Raw genomic sequence first — 20,351 nt, forward strand, 5'->3', positions numbered from 1 at the left:
GGGGGCGAGGGTCCGCGTTCCCGCGGCCGGGGCGCCGCGCTTACCTTGGCGCCCTTGTGCAGCAGCGCCTCCGCCGAGGCTCTGCCGATGCCCTGCGCCGCGCCGGTCACCAGCGCCACTTTGCCGTTCACGTGCATGGCGCTGCCGCTGCTCCGGGCGGTGGGCGAGCTCCGTGTCCCGGCCTCGGCGCCGCGCAGCCTTTATAGCCCCCGCCGCGCGCTGTCCTGCGAGTGGGCGGGGAGGAGCCTGTCCGGCCCGCGCCGGAGCCCACGGCCGTGTCACCTGGCCCCGAGCGCTCCGAGGCGCCCAGCGTCGCGATCTTTGCCTCCCGGACGCGGAGCCCGGGTCAGAGCCCCTCCTCGGCCTCCCACGGAGGGGCCCCCCGGCCGGGCGCTGACACGGACAAACAGCAAGGTTATTTCCCCCAAAAGATGACCCTCGGGGCGCTGAAGACCACCCGGAGAAGAGCAGCACAGGGGAGGGGCTCGGGAGCTTGGTTTCCTCCTCCTCCTCCTCCTCCTCCTCCTCCTCCTCCTCCTCCCTTCAGGTCCTCCCCTCTTCGATCCCCCCCCTCCAAAAAAAAAAAGAATAAAAACCAAGCAAACAGCAAAATTTTAGGGATGGTACTCCTTGTCTCAATCTAAGTTTATGTCTGAATTCCCATGTCATGACCACTGTGGTGTCAACTGGGCTCCCCCGGAACAGTAAGCATTTACTTGCACAGGACTTGCAGAGTCGCTGTGAGCCTGGTAAACAGTTGGTTCAATGGAATGCTTACTCATCGACTCATACTCGCCTTGGAGGCTCTGGGTATGGGAAAGAGGTTCTCTGTCCTCCAGGAACTTGAGTATAAGCTGTGTATCCAAGATGCATTCAGCCACGGCTATTCTTCTGACCTAATCACTTTTTTTTTTCTTGTTATCACCTGCAGGCTTCAATTTTAACGCTTGTAAGCTTAATACCTGGTTGGCACCTATTAGGAACAAAGAAGCCTAAGCATTTCAGGAGATGAAAGTCAGGCAACAGGCTTAAATGAACTGCAGAATGAATCCTTTGTGTACTTCTTTGCTGCTTACAGGAGATAAGGGGGAAGGTGACTGGGTCAGCAGTGAAGGCGTGGGGGGAGCAGGGAGGGTGGTGTGTAAAATACAGGCTGTCACTAAGCCAGCTAAGAAACACTTCCAAGTTGATTTGAAATTGGGTCTTCAAAAAATGTTGAGAAATTAAGACAGAGTAAGTTGAGAGATGTACTGAAAAAGAACACCAGAGGACATCTTTAAAAAGGAAACAAAAACCCAATACCTCTAGTGGCATGGACAGTACATAGAAGAAAAAAAGGAAAGAGCTCTTCAGCAGGAAGGAACTAGCGGGGGAGGAACCACTAGAGCCACATTGGACCATGTTGGGACAGCAAAGTGTCACCACAAAGATGGGGAAAATAGCTTCAAGAAGAAAGGTGGAGTTAATTGACAAACTAAGGAGCACAAGGGAAGGACAGATGGAGAAATGCTTTGAATTTTTAAGAAAAGAATTAGTGTGAGTACGTTCACAAGGCATAGAAACCAAATTGAAATTTAAGGAGAAAACGGCTGGTGAGAAGATGGGGATCGCAGGAGCTCAAGACATCACATGGGAAGAAATAGATTGGACAGTAGTCAGAAACATTAGAGGAAAAACCAAGTTTTCCTTTAAGGAAGGACAGAAGTACAGATTCAATGTAAAAGGCCAGTGTCCGCTAGAGTGAGAGGCACTGGAAGCAGTCTGGAGGGGCGTGGGGTGAGATATCAGAGCATCAGCTTCAGATTCAGACAAAATAGGTCTGGATCCTGCCTCTGTTTCTGACCAGCACTGTGACCTGGGACAAGTTGCTTCAACTCTCTGTGCCTCAGACTTCTTAGTAGTAAAGAAGCAGTTCCTATGAGAATTTGGTGAAAATTAAATTAGGAAATACGTGTAAAGCACAGTGCCTGGCACAGAGCCATACAATAAATATCTGTTCTAAGTAATTACTTCGGGATTATTAATAAATAATACCTGAGAGATAGAAAAGAAAATGTGACAGTTTTTGTTTATTTGGGTTATTTACTTATTTCTAATACATAGGAAGGACTGGGATCTAGGGCAGTTGGGACCTTTCTTCTCAGCTTTCATTGTTAGTGTCTTTATTCAGACCCTTGACTTTCTCCTGTGATAACGATAGCAGTTAACATCCTGAATTACTTTGCCCACAAATTTCCTAAATCCATTTCAGCTTCCACATTCCTCTCAGTAAAAGTTCTAAACTGTAGATCTCATCATGTTTGGACATTTCAAAATCCGTAAACTATCTGAACTCTAGGGCACTGCATAGGAGGAGGGCACCACATTCCATGCCCCTGCCTATCCCCTGGCCCCTCTATTTAAAGTCAAGAAAGCAGAATCACTTAAAACCTAACCCCATTCCCCAAGCTCAGGCCTTTGCCATCTTCTATCTGCTCACCTGAGGATACGTCCCCTCCTACTTTCTTCACTTGTCTTCCAACTCAGCTATGAAAATTTTACAGTGACAACACCCATCACATTATTCTAATGATCTTACTATCTCTGTGTGTCCAGCTCTCCTTGAAGAGAGAGCTGGGTTTTTGTTTTTGTTTTTTTTTTCTAGAAATCTCCAGCATCCAGCACAGGGCCACCCAAAGTGTGTGCTCGTACATATTGAACAACGAACAGTACAAATAAACATGAGATACGTGTCTGAGAGAAGACAGAAAATTTGAAAGAGATGGTGAGATTTGCCATATATTGTGATCTTTTTACATAATTTAAAAGTTAAGCCTGGAAAAATTACATTGGAATGGTATTTTTTGAAGTGGAATGTCCTGATATTTTACCATATTTTGTATTAGGTGTACATTTTGACTTAAAATGCCTACAAGACATTCTATATGTATATTCTAAAAAACAGAAAAGTACTTTTTACTAAATAAACACATCCCCCTGTGGGTTCTGATATACATGTCTCAGCTTCTGTGTTGATAGCATCATTTAGTTTCATTGACACTAGCTATACAATTTTATCATCAATGTAATTTAAAAAATAATTCTTAAGTAAAACTAAGTTAAATATGAAACAATCCATCATTCACATAATTTTGCGAAGCATTCCCATTTACACGTTATACTTTATTTAGTAAATTTGAAAAACACTTTCTTTAAATGAAAAGAGATAAAATGCAAAATTAAGTAATCGATTTAAAGGGATGATTTTTCTCTCAATATAGTTGCAGGTATTGGGTATTGAACATTTACTCGTCTCGTAAATGCTAAAAGCATACCCTCTGCAATCAAACTGCCTGGCTGTGAATTCAGCTTCACTACCTACTAGCCATATGTCCTCAAATTTCTTAACTGCTCTGAATCTCAGCTTCTTCATCAGTTATATGAACTTTCATAAAGTTGTTGTAAAGACTATACTGACTTAAATAAGTTCAAATGAAGTGCTTAGACCAGTGACTGGCACATAACAAATGCTATGAAAATGCTATTATCACTAAGCACTATACATTTATAATTACATTTATTATTTACTACCAAACGGTGATGTAGTTATTACTGTGGTCATTTTACAGATGAGAAAAATAGGCTTAAGGACATTAAGGAATTTGGAAAAGGTCACTTATCTAGAAAATTGAAGAAGGTGGGAAGTGGTTTTGTGTCAAGGTGTGGTACTGATTTTTTTTTAATTAAACTTTTTATTTTTATATAATTGTAACTAAGCAGTAGTTGTAGCCATAATTAAATAGTGATTTCTTTAAGAAATGGAAGTGAAAAATAGATTTAAATTCAAGTCAGAATTCCTTATCAAATATATATCTTCATACACACACTGTCTTTGTTGGCTCAGTTCTGACCTGCTAAAACAAGCCAGTCTTAACTTGATTTTCCTTCAACCATGCCTGGGGGATGCATAGACATCCCGAGAGGTAACTAGTCACAGACCAGGCTAAAGATAGAGGAAAATCAGTTATCTGATAGATACCAACTTACTTGATTCTTAAATGATCACAGATGAATCAATATAGAAAAAGACTTTTTCTTTACAAAACCGAAAAGCACTGCTAAAATAATGCAATTTCTGCAAATGTTGGGGTCAAGGATTCTTGTTCCAGCTTTGCCTGCACAAGAATAGACGAGCTGACTATGTGTGACAAGAACTCAGTTCTTGTTCTTTTGTGTGTTCTCACATTTAATCCTTTTACCAACCCTACAAAGATAAATAGATAAATAGTATTGTCCTCATTTTACAGATGGAGACACTGAGGCTCATGGGAAACAAGTGTGTCCCAAAGTCACACTCTGACATTTAGCAACAAACCTGGGTTCAAACTCAAGTCATGTAGCCCCAAAGCCCCTTTGCTTTCTGTGCCACTCGGCTATCTCAGATAGATGTATGTTCAAAATGCAGTCTCTTCCTCTTTGCTAATTGTATGATCTTGGGCTGATTACTTAACCTCTGTCGTTCTAAGTTCCCTGAGCTGTTAAGTGGAGAACAGGTTGATGTACCAGGCACCTACCTAGTACAGTGCCTGGCACATACACACATACCCATGAATTATTATCAGTAGGTCTTCTTCCTTAATTTTCATATTTCTTTCTGGGTTTAGATATGAAGACTTAGTTCAAAATGGAAAAAGAGTAATGATAAGGGTAGAGTTCCAGCTCCAGAATACAGGTAAGCAGTTTCAAACTTTGGTAGTGTGTTAGTCTGTGAGGGCTGCCATAACAAATATCACAGACTCTGTGACTTAAATGATAGAAATTAGTTTTCTCCCAGTTCTGGACTGGAAATCAAGATCAAAGTTTTGACAGGTTTGGTTTCCTCTGACAGCTCTCTCCTGGGCTTGCAGCTGGCTGCCTCCTCTCTGTGTCTTTGCCTGGTTGCCCCTTGTGTGTGAGCCCCTGGTGTCTCCCTGCTTATTCAAATTTCCTCTTCTTTTTTTTTAATTTTTATTTATTTATGATAGTCACACACAGAGAGAGAGAGAGAGAGAGAGAGAGGCAGAGACACAGGCAGAAGGAGAAGCAGGCTCCATGCACCGGGAGCCCAACATGGGATTCGATCCTGGGTCTCCAGGATCGCGCCCTGGGTCAAAGGCAGGCGCCAAACCGCTGTGCCACCCAGGGATCCCCAACTTTCCTCTTCTTATAAAGATCTTAAGGACACCCCTAAAGGCCTCCTTTAAAGTGATCACATATTTAAAAGCCCTATCTCCAAATACAGTCACATTCTGAGGTACTGGGGGATTTAACAAATGAAATTGAGAGGGTGGGGGTGACACAATTCAGCCCACAACAGATGGGTTTTCCAATTTGGAAATGCAACCCTACAGACGCATTAAGCATCAAGCCAGTTCTGTGGCATGTAAATGACAAGGTATCGTATATTCCTGTGACTGGCAGGAACTGGGAGGCAAGGGAAATGGGAAAAGAGTGGTCAAGAGTATACCTGTGTTGGTCATCTGTGACAAGAAGGGAAAGAAGAATACATTCCCCTCTTGTGGATGATTTGAGGATCAAGCGCACAGAATCTGAATAATTGTTGCTGGCATTAGTTGTAAACAACTGCTCTGAAGTGATCTCTACTTAATATTCTATGCTCATACGGTTTGTATGATTTATTTGACAAATGTTTCTCAGGCCCCAAAGGTTATGTCCTGCACTAGGACATGAGGACGTGCAGTAAATAAAGCACATGGTCCTATCTCGCTATGGGGCTTGTAACCTAACCTGGCTGGGAAGGCAGACAATAATTTGGGCACAGGCTGGTGTGTCGGAGCACATGTCAGAGAGACTTAACATAGTACTGGGTGTGGTGTGGGGAGCGACAAATCCTCTGGAGAAAGTGCTAGCTCTCTTGGAGAAAGGGTTGTGTAAACAGGGAACTCTACAGACTCTAGGACCCAGAAGGAAGGAGAGTGCTATGTATTCAAACAGAGGAAAGCCAAGTTTGAGATAGTGGTGGGGTGCAGAAGTTGAAGCCAGAGAAAAAGGAAAGAGCCAGATCATGGAGAAATTTTAAAGCCATGAAATGGGCTTCAGATTTCACTCACAGATGATAGCAAGACACTGGGTTGCTTTAAAAACCAGAGACACCTCTAAGATTTGGGTGTTTGAAAGATTGTGCTTGGAGAATGAGGTGTAGTCCGGGGCAAAGGAAGCAGATAAACTGTATTGATCCTGCTTTTACTGTTGAAGAATTTAGGGGTTTAGGAAGAACAGAAGAATTAGAACACTGTAAGCCTCCATCATGATGCCAACCACTAGAATCCATCTGATAGGATGGAATCGACTGGAAGAATGTCAGTGAAAGTTCTGGGGGGAGTCACCCATTCATATTTGCATTGGATTGTTTCTTATTTTAAGTTGGTATAACTCTTTATAACAATGAAAATAATATTGAATATAATTCTGGATGTCCATTTGGGTTTTAAATTTGGAGAAGGAAATTTTTTTTTCTACTTGGCTGAGCTGTTCACCTGTGAGAGGTTATTTATTCTTGCTGAACTTTTGGGTAGTGTCCCAGAAGATCTTTTAGGACCGGCCCTTTGGCAATTTGACCATCTGGGTCGGAGCAGAGTAATCAGATTAGTCTTTTCACATTTCACAGTGTGGTGAGGCGAATGAAATGCACGTTTCCTGCATGTAAGGGATTCCTCATCATTTTTAGATCCTCCTAGGCATAGGGGAGAGAACAGCTTCGTTCCTTTTCATGGTTGTGTAATATGAGGTCTTATCAGACAGGAAGAGATCTGAAAAGTACCAGCACAGCTGACCTATGTTTCAATATGTACAACCAAACTCCTAGGCTGAGGGAAGATTTGGAGTATAGAATGTGCATATGGTGTTGATGTGCCATTAATGATGAGAAGTTTTTCAGGTGATGCCCATACAGGTCGTGATCTTCAGCACCTGGTAGCAATAGAGGACACTTTCCAGAAGCTCACTGCCGAAACTTCGAAGAGACTCTTTAATGTGATTTTCTGGGTTTTATAAATTCTTAAGAGTTTTTAAGGTAGTAAACTTAATAGACTTCATAGATTAAGGTGAAGAAACCATCAGTGAATAAATTTTTGGTACTGAGAGATAGAATATACAATAGAAATTCAGAATTGGATACTTTTAGGGTTGGTGACTTGGAAGTCAAAAGAATTTGCCCTGTGGCGCCTGAGTGGCTCAGTGGTTGAGTATCTGCCTTAGGCTCAGGTCATGATCCGGGGGTCCTGGGATCGAGTCCTGCATCAGGCTCCATGCAGGGAGCCTGCTTCTCCCTCTGCTTATGTCTCTGCCTCTCACTCTGTGTCTCATGAATAAATAAATAAATAAATAAATAAATTCTTTTATTTTTTTATTATTTATTTATTTATTTATTTATTTATTTATTTATTTATGATAGTCACTCAGAGAGAGAGAGAGAGAGAGAGAGGCAGAGACACAGGCAGAGGGAGAAGCAGGCTCCATGCACCGGGAGCCCGACGTGGGATTCGATCCTAGGTCTCCAGGATCGCGCCCTGGGCCAAAGGCAGGCGCCAAACCGCTGCACCACCCAGGGATCCCAATAAATAAAATCTTAAAAAAAAAAAGAATTTGCCCTGGTATAGACTGATGTGAATAAGCTGTGTGAGCATTTAAAGATCAAATAAGTGCTCAATGTTCTCATCTGTAACATTATGCCTGGGTAAAATGGAGAGCTTCTCTATGGGAGCTGCTTGCCCTCTTTTCCATAATCCTCTGTCTCCATCATGCTTTTTTCTGTCTCTCTCCTTCTCCCCTATCCTCTTTCTAACCCAAGGTTATACATTTTTGCAAATAGGAAACGAAGGGGAGTAGAACAGGGAAGAAGTGATTGTTGCGCGTGATTTCTTCCTTGGTTAGGAGCCTCTGTGTGTGAAGACACAGGACGCAACTCTTAGATCTACTTGAACCCTGAATAAAGTGGGAAATGAGAGGAGGCAACATGGATAGCAGGACAGAGAAGGAGAGAGCTAAGACCACAGGCTGCAGTGGTTCACGTCTGTCCATCCCACTTATCACATGCTCTCTGCTCTTGAAATATTGCTAAAGAGCAGTGTCGCTGTATAACAACACAATTAAAATCATCAGAAAGAAAGCAACATGGAGGCTAGATATAACATTTGCTAATACTGTGAAACTTACAGTGTAGATCTCTGCTATATTGGATCTAATAACACAAACTGCAACAAATAATGTATGTTAGGATGTAGAATTTGAAATGGCCATCTTTATGTGAGAAGCCTATGAAGAGACACATTTATTTCAAATAGGGACAACTAGATTACCTTCTAGTTTGAAAAACATTATACTAAAAAACAAAAACAAAAACAAAAACAAAACAAAACAAAAACAAAAAACAACAAAAAAAGAAAAACGTTATACTCAACTTCTTGTCATTGACCTGGTACTATCTTATATTTATGAAGTGACTTCTTCAAGATAATCTAAAAATACTAAATAGTGATAATTAAGTGCTTTACAATTTATTGAATACGTAGATCAGGGAACATGCTAGAACTTCTAGAACTACATCTGATCAAAGCAGCCCTCTATCCTTTCATTGGCACCATGACTCACAAAATACCACAAATAATGAAGGAAGTAAGGACAAGTGTATTTTTCCAGCTAGCCATTTTTTAAAAATGTTATAGTTTGTTCCATTTTGATTTAAAATATATTTGGACATGTCTAGAGAACTCAAACTATCAGGCTTTTTAATTGAATCCTGACATTGAAGTTGCCTTTTCAAATTTTGTACTTTTGTATAAATATGCTAGCTTGCTTGCACTCTGCTTTAGAATTTAGTTTTCCTAATTGCTGTCAACCTTTCGAACCTACAAGGTGAGATCTTACATTATACTGTGTAAATGACAGGGCAAGATAACTATAGAGAAATTCCTACTGATGGGCCCTATGGGTATTAAGTGTAATTATGCAAGTAACCTAAGTATTGTGTGAAATTAGAGGAATAGTCTGGCTTAGAAAGAGTGTAAGAGAGAGGACAGAGACAGAAACAGAGACAAAGATTGGGGAAGGAAGGAAGGAAGGAAGGAAGGAAGGAAGGAAGGAAGGAAGGAAGGGAGGGAGGGAGGGAGGGAGGGAGGGAGGGAGGGAGGGAGGGAGGGAGGGGAGGGGAGGGGAGGGGAGGGGAGGGGAGGGGAGGGGAGGGTGGGAAACAGCACCAACATTAGCTTTGCCTGAACAGGTAGGCGTCTCTGCCCCCTGCTTGGGAATCAAGGTATCTCTGCTGGAGTGAAGCACAGGGACTGTCCCAGAAGGGCAGTTCCCAATAATGGGAGTGATACAAATGACTATCTTAATAGATAAGACCAGATGTCTTCCTAGTGACTCACTGTGAAGAAAAATTCAGTTTTTGCACAGTTTCACTGTATGGAGAGAATAGCACCATTAGTAAACTTTTGTTTTTAGAAGATTGGGTGCTTTTGGAAATTTGCCAGATGTGGGTTTTAGAGGTAGTCCACACTTGAATAAAAGAAGGAAAAGGTGGGATCCCTGGGTGGTGCAGCGGTTTGGCACCTGCCTTTGGCTCAGGGCGCGATCCTGGAGACCCGGGATCAAATCCCACATCGGGCTCCCGGTGCATGGAGCCTGCTTCTCTCTCTGCCTGTGTCTCTGCCTCTCTCTCTCTCTCTCTCAATCTGTGTGTGACTATCGTAAATAAATAAATAAATAAATAAATAAATAAATAAATAAATAAAAAGAAGGAAAAGGATCTTTCCTTTCCCTGTATTTCTCATCTTCCTTAGGTACACTGGAACGGAAGTTCACACATTGTTTCTCCTCCCAAATTTCTCCTCAACATTATGGGAAAATTTAGGCAAAATATGCAAATTTTTCATTTTACATACAGGTGGGTTTTATTTTTCTCCTAAAACAGAAATATTTCTGCTACGTACTACTTAAGTAATTTACAGGGATTTTGTAAGAGTTAAAGAGGTAACTCTTTAGATCATGGCAGGTGACTCTACTTATTCCAAGGAATGCACTACTATGTTTAGTTGGCATTGAATTGATTTGGGGATGGTAAATACTTTATTAATCTCTACTAGAGAGAAATCCCTTCATGTCTTATTATTTTCGGAGTGAAAATGATGTAATAATTTTCTCCAAGGGCTAGAAATCAATTTAGTGAACTGGAACTAGAGAATAATTTATTCTTTACTACCACAGATGTTAATTATTTATCACAAAATGGAGCGGGCCAAGAGATAATTTCAGAACTTTTGTTTGAATGGAGTCTTTGTTATTTATTATGTGTTCCAATTCCTTTATGTTAGATATGAGTATATAAAAGCAGTAAGGCAAGTGTCTTTTCTTTGGTCACACAGTTCTTATTGGTTGGGTCCTATCGGAAAACTAGATCAACTCTTCCAGTGAGTACATCTTGTGCTACATAGCTATCTTCCTGAAGGGACTGAAAATTACTCAGAAATTCACATTAGAATAAGAGGAGTTTGATACCATGTTTAGGGTTGCAGTGGCTTGTTTCAATTAAATAGATGTGCATTATTTACCTGATGCATGTTTCCAAAATAGTGATGATGATGATTATGATGATGATGATGATGATGATGATGATGATGATGGCAGTTGTTGTTCATTAAGTTAATAAATTAACTTTTCTCAGAAATGGCATTATATTTAGAGGTTTACACACATTATTTCATTTATTCCCTAGAATGGTGCTATGGGTTGGAACCTATTATTTCTTCTGTTTTACAGAAGAGGGAAGTGAGATTTAGATTTAGTAAATTGTATGACTTCACACCATTAAGAATGGCATAGTTGACCATTGTGACACCACCCTATGCCTTATCACAAAATTGTTTTGATATACATTTGAAAGTCTGCCAAATTTCATGAGGCTTACTATATACTACTATTCCCCCCCCCCCCGATTTGTGTTGAAATAAATGGCATTTCTAGAAGACACTGTTGACAAATTTAGGCAAATTTTAGGATTGTATGGTAGAAATAAGATACGGGGCATTAAGTAACCATATGGGTAGGAGGTGCTTAGTACCAAGATCCTTCTGGATCTGGAGTTTTATAAAGAACAGTGGTAAGGGGAGTCTTCCGAAGTGGAAAGAGCAGTAAACATGAATCCCCCCTTACTACTTACCAGCTGTAACCAGAGGCAAGTTACTCAATCTTTTTCAGGTTGGTTATATAAATCTGAGATGAGGATAATAGTTTTTATAATGATATCAACAGGAAAGTTGAGTGATAAGATTTATGTGAAGTTATTCAGCACAGTACTAGGTAGACCATTAAATGTTAATTGATCCCAGGGAGTTCTTGGCAAAGCTGGAACACATTTCAAGGGACTGGATTTTAGCGAAACATTTAGAGGAAGGGGGGAAATACTTAGATAAAATTAAAACCCAGACACTTTGGAATGGTTTCCTGGTAATTCTTAAATGAAAACAACAGGAGGAAGAATTGGGAAATGTAAGTGATTGTGAATAATGAACAAAATGAAATTTATATTTAACCATAAATAGATGAACATGATCTTAATTGTTACTATGAACTAGTGGGAAGGCAGAAATAGATCTGAGAGCAGAGACAGGGAAGTAAAAAGCATATGTACCATTGAAACTCCAAGAATCTAAAAGAGAAATTATTTGAGCCAAGAAAGAAGGAAAAAGAGAAGCATTATGAATTTTATGTAGTGCATACTGAAATCCAGCTTGTATAAATAAAAAAGCATATTCAACCCAATTTAACTTAAAGTTAGCGCTCCTACTTCTAGTCAAAGTCTGGTGCTGGATTTTGAAGGAATTTTTAAAAATGAAGACATGAGTCTTGACTTTAAACAATTTGTCACCTGGTGGATGTGAGTAGAGCAGGTGGGCAACAATTGGCACAGAGTGAAGGCTCGATAGTGATGAAGCTGATATATTTTGTCTATTTTCAACTGAAAGAGCAAAGCATATGAAAAATACTCGACCTACTTTATTTTGAATTTCTGAAGATAGATGAGATGAAAAGAGGAAAGTACATCTATGCTGAATTCTAATCCAAAAGGAAGAAACAATTTGTATACTGAGATTTTTACAATAAATAATACAATGTGGTATTCATATTGGCCAAAGGAAGAAATTCTGGAATTACTTTTTCAAAAGCCAGATTATGGAAAATTGAGAAAATATGAGAGAGATCCCATAAAGAAATATTATTGGAAATGTTTGTGAGGCGTGCAGTAACCAAGTTCTGCTTTACAACCAAGAGTTATCACTGTGATAGGTATCGATTTGGAAGGTGTTTTAAAGAAGGTGACAGGGAAAGTAGTAATAAGTTCCTGGACAGGAGGCGGATAACATAAGCTTAAATTCACTTATTCATTTAACCAAGGGAAATATTCAATCTGTACACTCTGGCAGGGCAACTCCAGTTGTTGACATCTGGCACCTGCTCTGTTACGTCTGTACTGTGCCAGTGGGTGTTTTGAGTATTAACACTGTATTCAAGAGCTTATTTAGCATTTACTCTGTGCTTAGGTCAGTAATAAGCCCTAGGGTGACAGTAATATTCCTGCCTTCACAGAGCTCACCTTGTAGTTGAAAGAGACAGAAAAAATTATTACAGGGAGTGATGAGTGATACTAAAACAATAAAATAGGATTGGGGTAGAGCGACATGGGTGGAGGAGGAGGAATCTGGGGAGATCCAGTGATGAACAGAGGCCTCTAAAGAAGAGACATTGGAGCTGAGAAGGGAAAAAGAAAGTCAGCTATGTGAAGATTGGTAGAAGAATGAAAAGAAAGCACAAGATTTGAAGAAGAGAATTAAGATCAGAGCTTTCTAAGGAACTGAGATTTCTAAATCATGGGGCAGTAATAAAAAGGCTTCTTAAAATATGTGAAACAAGGGGATCCCTGGGTGGCGCAGCAGTTTGGCGCCTGCCTTTGGCCCAGGGCGCGATCCTGGAGACCCGGGATCGAATCCCACATCAGGCTCCCAGTGCATGGAGCCTGCTTCTCCCTCTGCCTGTGTCTCTGCCTCTCTCTCTCTCTGTGACTATCATAAATAAATAAATAAATAAACTTAAAAAAAAAAAATATGTGAAACAAGAGACACCTGGGTGGCTCAATCCATTAAGCATCTGCCTTCAACTCAGGTAATGATCCAGGGTCCTGGGATAGAGCCCCACATTGGGCTCCCTGATCGGCGGTGAGTCTGCTTGTCCACCTCCTTCTGCCCCTCTCCCCGGCTTTTGCTCTCTTTCTCTCTGTCAAATAAATAAGTAAAATCTTGAAAAAAATTACGTGAAACAAAACAACAACATATATATATATATTTATATATAGGGAGATGAGTATAAATTCATCTTTATGTATTGATTTAATATACTATGTGAATACTATCTACTGTGTATATACTATATATAGGGATGGATTTATATTCATGTCTCATGTATATAACATATGCAAATGAAAATATATATAATTATATATGTAAAGGTAAGAGCTAGAGTAGCTGATGTAACAGATGATAGTGAATTCCTGTGTATTCATAGCTTCTATGATACTATTTTGTTGTATCCTTATCTTTCCAGGAGAACACTATTTGAATTAGAAAGAACAAAGCAGAGACACCTGGGTGGCTCAGTGGTTGAATATCTGCCTTTGGGTCAGGGCGTGATCCCCAGGCCCTGGGATTGAGTTCTGCATAAGGCTTCCGGCAGGGAGCTTGCTTCTTCCTCTGCCTGTGTCTTTGCCTCTCTCCATGTCTCTCATGAATAAATAAAATAAAAATCTTAAAAAAAAAAAAAAAAAAAGAAGAAGAAAGAAAAAAGAAAAAAAGAAAGAAAGAAAGAAAAATAAACAAACAAACAAGCATGGTCTGAGATCACAGAAGTCTTGGAAGATTGAAAGGCATTCCCTGAATCCTGTAAAATGAGTTAATTATTAATCCAAATACTGACATTCTTCACTATCTAAGCATTTCCTTTTATGATTGAAGACACTTTGTGAACAAGCGTGGAGGAGCATATGACAGGTGCCAAAAGACCAGAAAAGCACAAATAGGCTATGTTTTCGCTAGAGAAGTCACCATGAGGGTTGGGGATTGAGGTTGTGGAAGAGGTTAGCACAGATAAATTCCAGAAGTTGTGATGGGATGACTCTGACATCCATCTTCAGTATAATTTTATGCTTGAATATTGAACCAATTATTTTGGGGCTCTTAGTGAGGCAAGATGGTTACTACTAGAAGCCAGTCCATGTTCAATAAGAATTTCTCATACCAAACTCACCTAATGTATTTTCCAGAGTAAAAAGACAAGTAGTAAAATAATTCTGTATTTGAGAAAGGCATGTGAGGAAAGGTCTGATTTAATGACTTGCTTATTCAAGTTAACATTTTACAAATTCCATTCAGTTTAAAAAACGCACAACTACCTTACAAATGGCAAATGTACTTCTTGGTGGTAAAATGCCATTCTTCATTATTAATAACTCTCTCTCAATCCCCCTTGTTTTAGAAATTTACATTCTAAGTAAAATGCATGAAATGATGAACATAAAGTGTTTTCATAAACAAAATACCCATTTTCGTTTTTTTAATAGACCAAAAAATTCCAAATTTGCCTTTGGAGACTATATGATAGGGTAAATCTATTAATGAATATATGGTTATATTTACATCTGGTAAAAGAATATGTGACCTCATGAAACCCTGAGTTTATTCATTCTTTGAAAGTGCAAACTTAATGACAAGATGTGGAGCTAAATAATATACTTCAATCTATTATAAATAAAACTATATACAGAGGAGTGATCTGCCAATTGTACTAGTGAGTTATAATGTTACACAAGAGATTTATGAGTAAGTTCACTGGGTAAAGATTTAAAATTACTTTTTATTTTGAAATAATTTCAAACTTAGAGAAATGTTCAAAAATAGTACTAGTAAAAGAAACTTTTTTTCACAGAACTGTTTGAGAATTGTCAACAGGATGCCCCATCATCCCATATTTCATGCCAACAGCAAAGACATTCTTCTACATAAGTACAATATAACCCTTTAAAATTTAACAGGGGTAAGGGATAATGGATCAGTTGCAGAATAATGCCTGTTGCTCCATGTTACAAATACTGTATTAGTTTTATTATTATTCTTATCAATATAGTTTATAGTTTATTTATTGATACAAATGCATTTGTAATATTTTTTATCATATTTTTGTAAACATATTTCAAATGTCTTTTTGTTCTATTAAATTCATGTGGTCTAAGATGAGGATATAATAACTGAATATTGAGTGTTTGAATTATATTGCCATTAACAAAATGGCACATGTGCATGACTTTGCTAACAATATGAAACAAATCATTCACATTTAAACATGTAGGGACGCCTGGGTGGCTCAGTGGTTGAACGTCTGCCTTTGGGGCATGATCCAGGAGTCCTGGGATCAAGTCCCACATCGGGCTTCCTATATGGAGCCTGCTTCTCCCACTGCCTATGTCTCTCCCTCTCTCTCTCTCTCTGTGTCTCTCATGAATAAATAAATAAAATATTTTTTTTAAAAAAAGGAAAAAACCTCTTACATATAAACATGTAAATAAATCAGTCTTAATTGTATTTATATAATGATGTGATAATAAAATATTCATATATGAATATTTTATTATCACATCATTATATAAATACATATTTTGTCTATAACAAGTAAAGTTATTTATAAGATTTGTAAAATTTGGCATATGAACTGGAATGCATTTGCTGTAATACTAACAACAAACATTCTTTTAAATGACAAAATAGTATTCTATGGAAGAAATATGGCAAAATTTATTTTTATTTTCTAATATCTTGTTTGGCATTTAGATTATTTGCATTTTTACTTTGGTTTTACTTTTTAAGTTATTTCCTTAGGTTAAATTCCTAAGAGTAAAATTTCTAGATTAAAAGGATATGCCAGATTGATGTCGCAAAAATGTGATACCAATGCATACTCCCAGCAATCAGTATAAGAGTGACCATATCCCGGCTGTCTAATACTTTTGCACTTTTAAATCTTTGCCAAAGGTTGGCAAATAAAATTAAAGAGTTGTTTTTATTTGACTTTGTAAATCTTTATTGCTAGTGAGATTAGACATTTTTCTGGGTTTTTTTTTGGATCATTTTTAGTTAGGGTTTTTTTGTTTGTTTGTTTGCTTGTTTTGGTCTGTGAATTGTTTACCCATTCACCTTATCCAACTTTTGTCATATTTTGCTTTGCTTTTTAAGATTTATTTATTTGAGAGAGAGAGAGGGTGTGCATAAGCGGGGGTGGGGGCAGAAGGAGGGGGAGACAACCTCAAACTCCACACAGTGAGGAGCTCAATGTAGGGCTCAGTCTCACGTCCCTGAGATCATGACCTGAGCCAAAATCAAGAGTCAGCCATTTAACCGACTGTGCCACCCAGGTGCCCCAATTTTTGTCATATTTTAAATATTTTACTTAGTTATTAATGTTATGAAATTGCATTTTTGAAATGCATTCTGAAGAGGTTATGCATATTAATATGATATCTGGGATTACAGGTTAAATAATCCAGTAATGTGGAGACAGATGAAATGAAACGAGAGTAGTCGTGCTGACAGATAATGTTGGAAAACTGGGGAATCATTCAGGGAGTTTCATAGGGGATTCCTCTCCATTCTCATATAGATACAAAAATATCCATTCCAAAAAGTAGGATGTGACCTTAAATCAATAATTTTATATGTCACAAGGGATAGATTTAAAAGGGCAAGAGGAGGGATACCCAGGTGGCTCAGTAGTTGAGTGTCTGCCTTCAGGTCAGGTCATGATCCTGGGGTCCAGGATTGAGTCCCACATCAAGTCCCACATTGGGCTCCCTACGGGGAACCTGCTTCTCCCTCTGCCTATGTCTCTGCCTCTTTCTCCATTTCTCATGAATAAATAAATGAAACCTTCTAAGAAAAAAAGGGCAAGAAGAAACTTTTGATTTCAAGGGTTTAAGCATGTATCAAGACATCAAATTGTACACTTTAAATACACAGCTTTATTTGTAATAGCAACAAAGTGGTAAAAGTCCAAATTTCCACTAACAGATAGATGGATAAACAGATATTATATCCAACCATACAATGGGAAACTATTCAGCAATAAAAATAATTAACTATGACATTTAGGAATCTGAAAATAATTATGTAGCATGAAGGAAACCAGAATAAAACAAAAAGCAAACACTTTATGATTCCATTCATATGAAATTCTAGAAAATACAAACTAATGTAATGTCAAGGAAAGTAAATCAACCATTGTCTGGAGGGCTCATAAGGGCAGAAAGAGATTATAAAAACAGTACAAGGTAACTATAGGGGTGATGGGTATGTTCATGAACATAGTTACGATGGTTTCATGGGTTCATATGTGTACCAAAAGTAATCCAGTTGCACACTTTACAATATGTGAGTTTATGGCATGCCAGGTATGCGTCAATAAAACTTTAAAAAAGTATATCCATAAAAGTTTAGATCTCTACTTTTTTCAGAACCAGAAGATTTGGCAACTCTATATTTACTTGGCCATCTCCTTCTTCATGCCTTGGGAAGGGTAGCCCTCTTTTAGTGGCAGGTAATATTGGCAAGCAAACAAGATCATCTTTGTGGATCAACAAAAACTCTAGCTGAGTGATAAAAGTCACATTTCTGCACCATGGGATTCCCCTTTTCTGTATTTACACTTTCCTTACTGGGCTGCAATGACCTTGAGGTGAACAGTCCAGAGACTACAGGAAAAAAAACTCTTGCTCTGACAATGACCAAGAAACACACCAGTATGAAGTCTACAAAGACTTCATGTCCTATGACTGCAGTCACCAGAACATGTGGGGAAGAAGCATATTCTCTCTAGTAGGGTGCAGTCTTCTCCACTCTCTTAGCTACACACATTGTTTCGGTCTGGCTCCTGTAGTCTTACTGCAAGTGACCCAGCAAATTGAATTCTGGACATCAGGGGATATGGTTCTTTTGCAGTCTATGGGGAACAGCTGCCCCTCAGTAGTGCTGAGTGTTATGTGACATGCCTTGGGGACAAGGGACCTAATTTTTCTCTTTCCCCAAAGCACTGGAGGTTGTCATGGCAACTTCTCCTTCCTCAAGGTGACCTCTGGACCTGCAATACAAATTCTGAGCTCCAAGCCACAAAATAGGACCACAAACTGTTGCAGGCTTTCCGAGGTGGCCTTTGTCAGCTATGCAAATTAAATCAAACTGAAAGAACTAAGATATCTTGCACATTGCCACTGTTATCCACTGGGTCTTCTTGGTCAAAATTGTGTCAGGGCTATGCCTTAACTTGTCAGAGAGAAGAGAATGTGCCCCCACCCCCCACCAGGGCTAAGACTATTCATGGTTTTCTCCAGGGCCTGGGAGAGGAAGAAGAAATATCTGCCTTCCCTTATGACACTGGGTAATTGAAGTACACATTGGGGACCTGCTAGGGTGGAGAGATGAAATGGTATATGCCACAGAAACTGGCTATGACATTAATATGGCAAGTGCCCTGGTCTGGACAGGTTAAAAAGTACAGTGCAGCTCATTAAAGTTTCCCACATTCCTAGAATCTATGGGGAATCTTCCATTGTGTATATTCAGATAGGAGGAGTCCAATTCAGGTAGACAGCTCTCTCACAGAGGCTCTCCTCCTGTGTGTGTGTGTGTGTGTGTGTGTGTGTGTGTGTGTGTGTGTGTGTTTGAGAGCCAGAGACATAGGCAGAAGGAGAAGCAGACTTCCTGTGGGGAGCCCGATGTGGCTCTCGATCCCAGGACCCCAGGATCACCATCTGAGCCAAAGGCAGATGCCCAACCACTGAGCCACTCAGGTTCCCCTCTCCTACGTTCTTACACTGAACAAGGAAGCTTTCCTCCAGTGTGAACTCTGTTGAATGAAGTCAGCTCTGTGGTTAAAGGATTTCCCATATTCATTGCATGATTCAAGCCTTCCTCAAATTTGAACTCTGCAGTGTCAAATGAGGCCATGGGTTTATCTAAAGGATTTGGCACTTTGGGCACATTCATGAGGCCTTGTTCCATGGAATTCCCTGGCAGTTACTCAGGATGGAGCTGAAGCTAAAAGATTTCCCACATTCACTGTAGGAATAAACCCTGGCTCCAGCATGATGCACGATGTTGGAGCTTTAGCTAAAGAACTTTCCACACTCATGAGGACTTTTCTCTGTCGTGTATCCATGGGTGCCAAACAAGTTTGTATTTGTAGCAAAAGACTCTCCCCACTTTGCTGCACTTGTCATGACTTCTTCATTGAGAAAGGTCTCCCCGGGCAGCCCCGGTGTCTCAGTGGTTTAGCGCTGCCTTCGGCCTGGGGTGTGATCCTGGAGTTCCGGGATCGAGTCCCATGTTGGGTTCCCTGCATGGAGCCTGCTTCTCCCTCTGCCTGTGTCTCTGCCTCTGTGTGTGTGTGTGTGTGTGTGTGTGTGTGTGTGTCATGAATAAATAAATTAAAAAAAAAAAAAAAGAAAGGCGTCCCCACACTTGGTGCTGCCATGTGGCTTCCTTCCCTTGGGAGTAGCTGGCACTAAAGAAAGCTGGTGTTGCTCTGGAAGCCCTTCCCGCAGGTGATGGGCAGCCAGCCCTTCATGGAGGAGGGCCTTCCCACGCCCCATCTTCACGGTGCTCCTTTTGATGCTGGTCAAGTCTTGTGCTCAACCTGTCTTCCATAAGCTTCGCAAGTGCTCAGCTGGGGCACACAATGTGTGTTATCACCTGGACACACATCTCACAGAGATAAGTCTTCTGGAAGAATGGACCTGGCTGTGTCATTCTGCCCTGTGACATTTTTCTTCTGAAACACTTTATATAGAAGGGGGCACCTTCTGTCTTCCAGTCCACACCAACCATCTAGGGAGGTTATAGCCACAAAATTCTCTGGCATCACAAAGCACAGCCATCTTAGGTCCTCATCAAGGAAGCCCGATTCCTCTTAGGAGATGTCACAGAGTGTCAGCTACAGTCTTAAGATAGTCACACTGTGGCAGTTTCTGCTATGGGATTCTGTGCATGCAGCAGGCTAGTGGTAGCTGTGCTAACCAGGGAGGGGACTCTGGAATCAGAACCACTGTCTCCAGCTGGCCAGGAAGTATAGTCACTGCAGATGGGAAAGGCAAAAGATCTAGAACAGCCCACAGCATTTTAAAGAACAAAGAGGACTGACATTCTCCAACTTCAAAATTTATCATAAAGTTCCAATAATCAAGACAGTGTAGTGTCAGTGAAAGAAAAGTGAATAAAATCAATAGA

The 20,351-nt window shown here is 40.0% G+C and overlaps 1 protein-coding gene and 1 long non-coding RNA gene across 2 annotated transcripts in view; one reads left to right on the top strand and one right to left on the bottom strand.

Moving 5' to 3' along the window:
• The window catches only part of HPGD (15-hydroxyprostaglandin dehydrogenase), a 30,797-nt gene extending 30,566 nt beyond the window's left edge, over nucleotides 1-231 (bottom strand). The window contains exon 1 of the mRNA XM_077868600.1: nucleotides 45-231. Within this exon, the coding sequence (XP_077724726.1) occupies nucleotides 45-137 (93 nt within the window). The 5' untranslated portion in view covers nucleotides 138-231. The remainder of the gene's footprint in view (nucleotides 1-44) is intronic.
• Nucleotides 19-15,631, top strand: LOC144295926 (uncharacterized). The gene is made up of 3 exons (XR_013363067.1): nucleotides 19-2,764; nucleotides 4,644-4,711; nucleotides 13,633-15,631. It is a non-coding gene; the product is annotated as an uncharacterized LOC144295926 (long non-coding RNA).
• The last annotated feature ends 4,720 nt before the right edge of the window (nucleotides 15,632-20,351 follow it).

The sequence above is a fragment of the Canis aureus genome, chromosome 24 (genome assembly GCF_053574225.1).
Source record: "Canis aureus isolate CA01 chromosome 24, VMU_Caureus_v.1.0, whole genome shotgun sequence".
NCBI classification, from domain to species: Eukaryota; Metazoa; Chordata; class Mammalia; order Carnivora; family Canidae; genus Canis; species Canis aureus.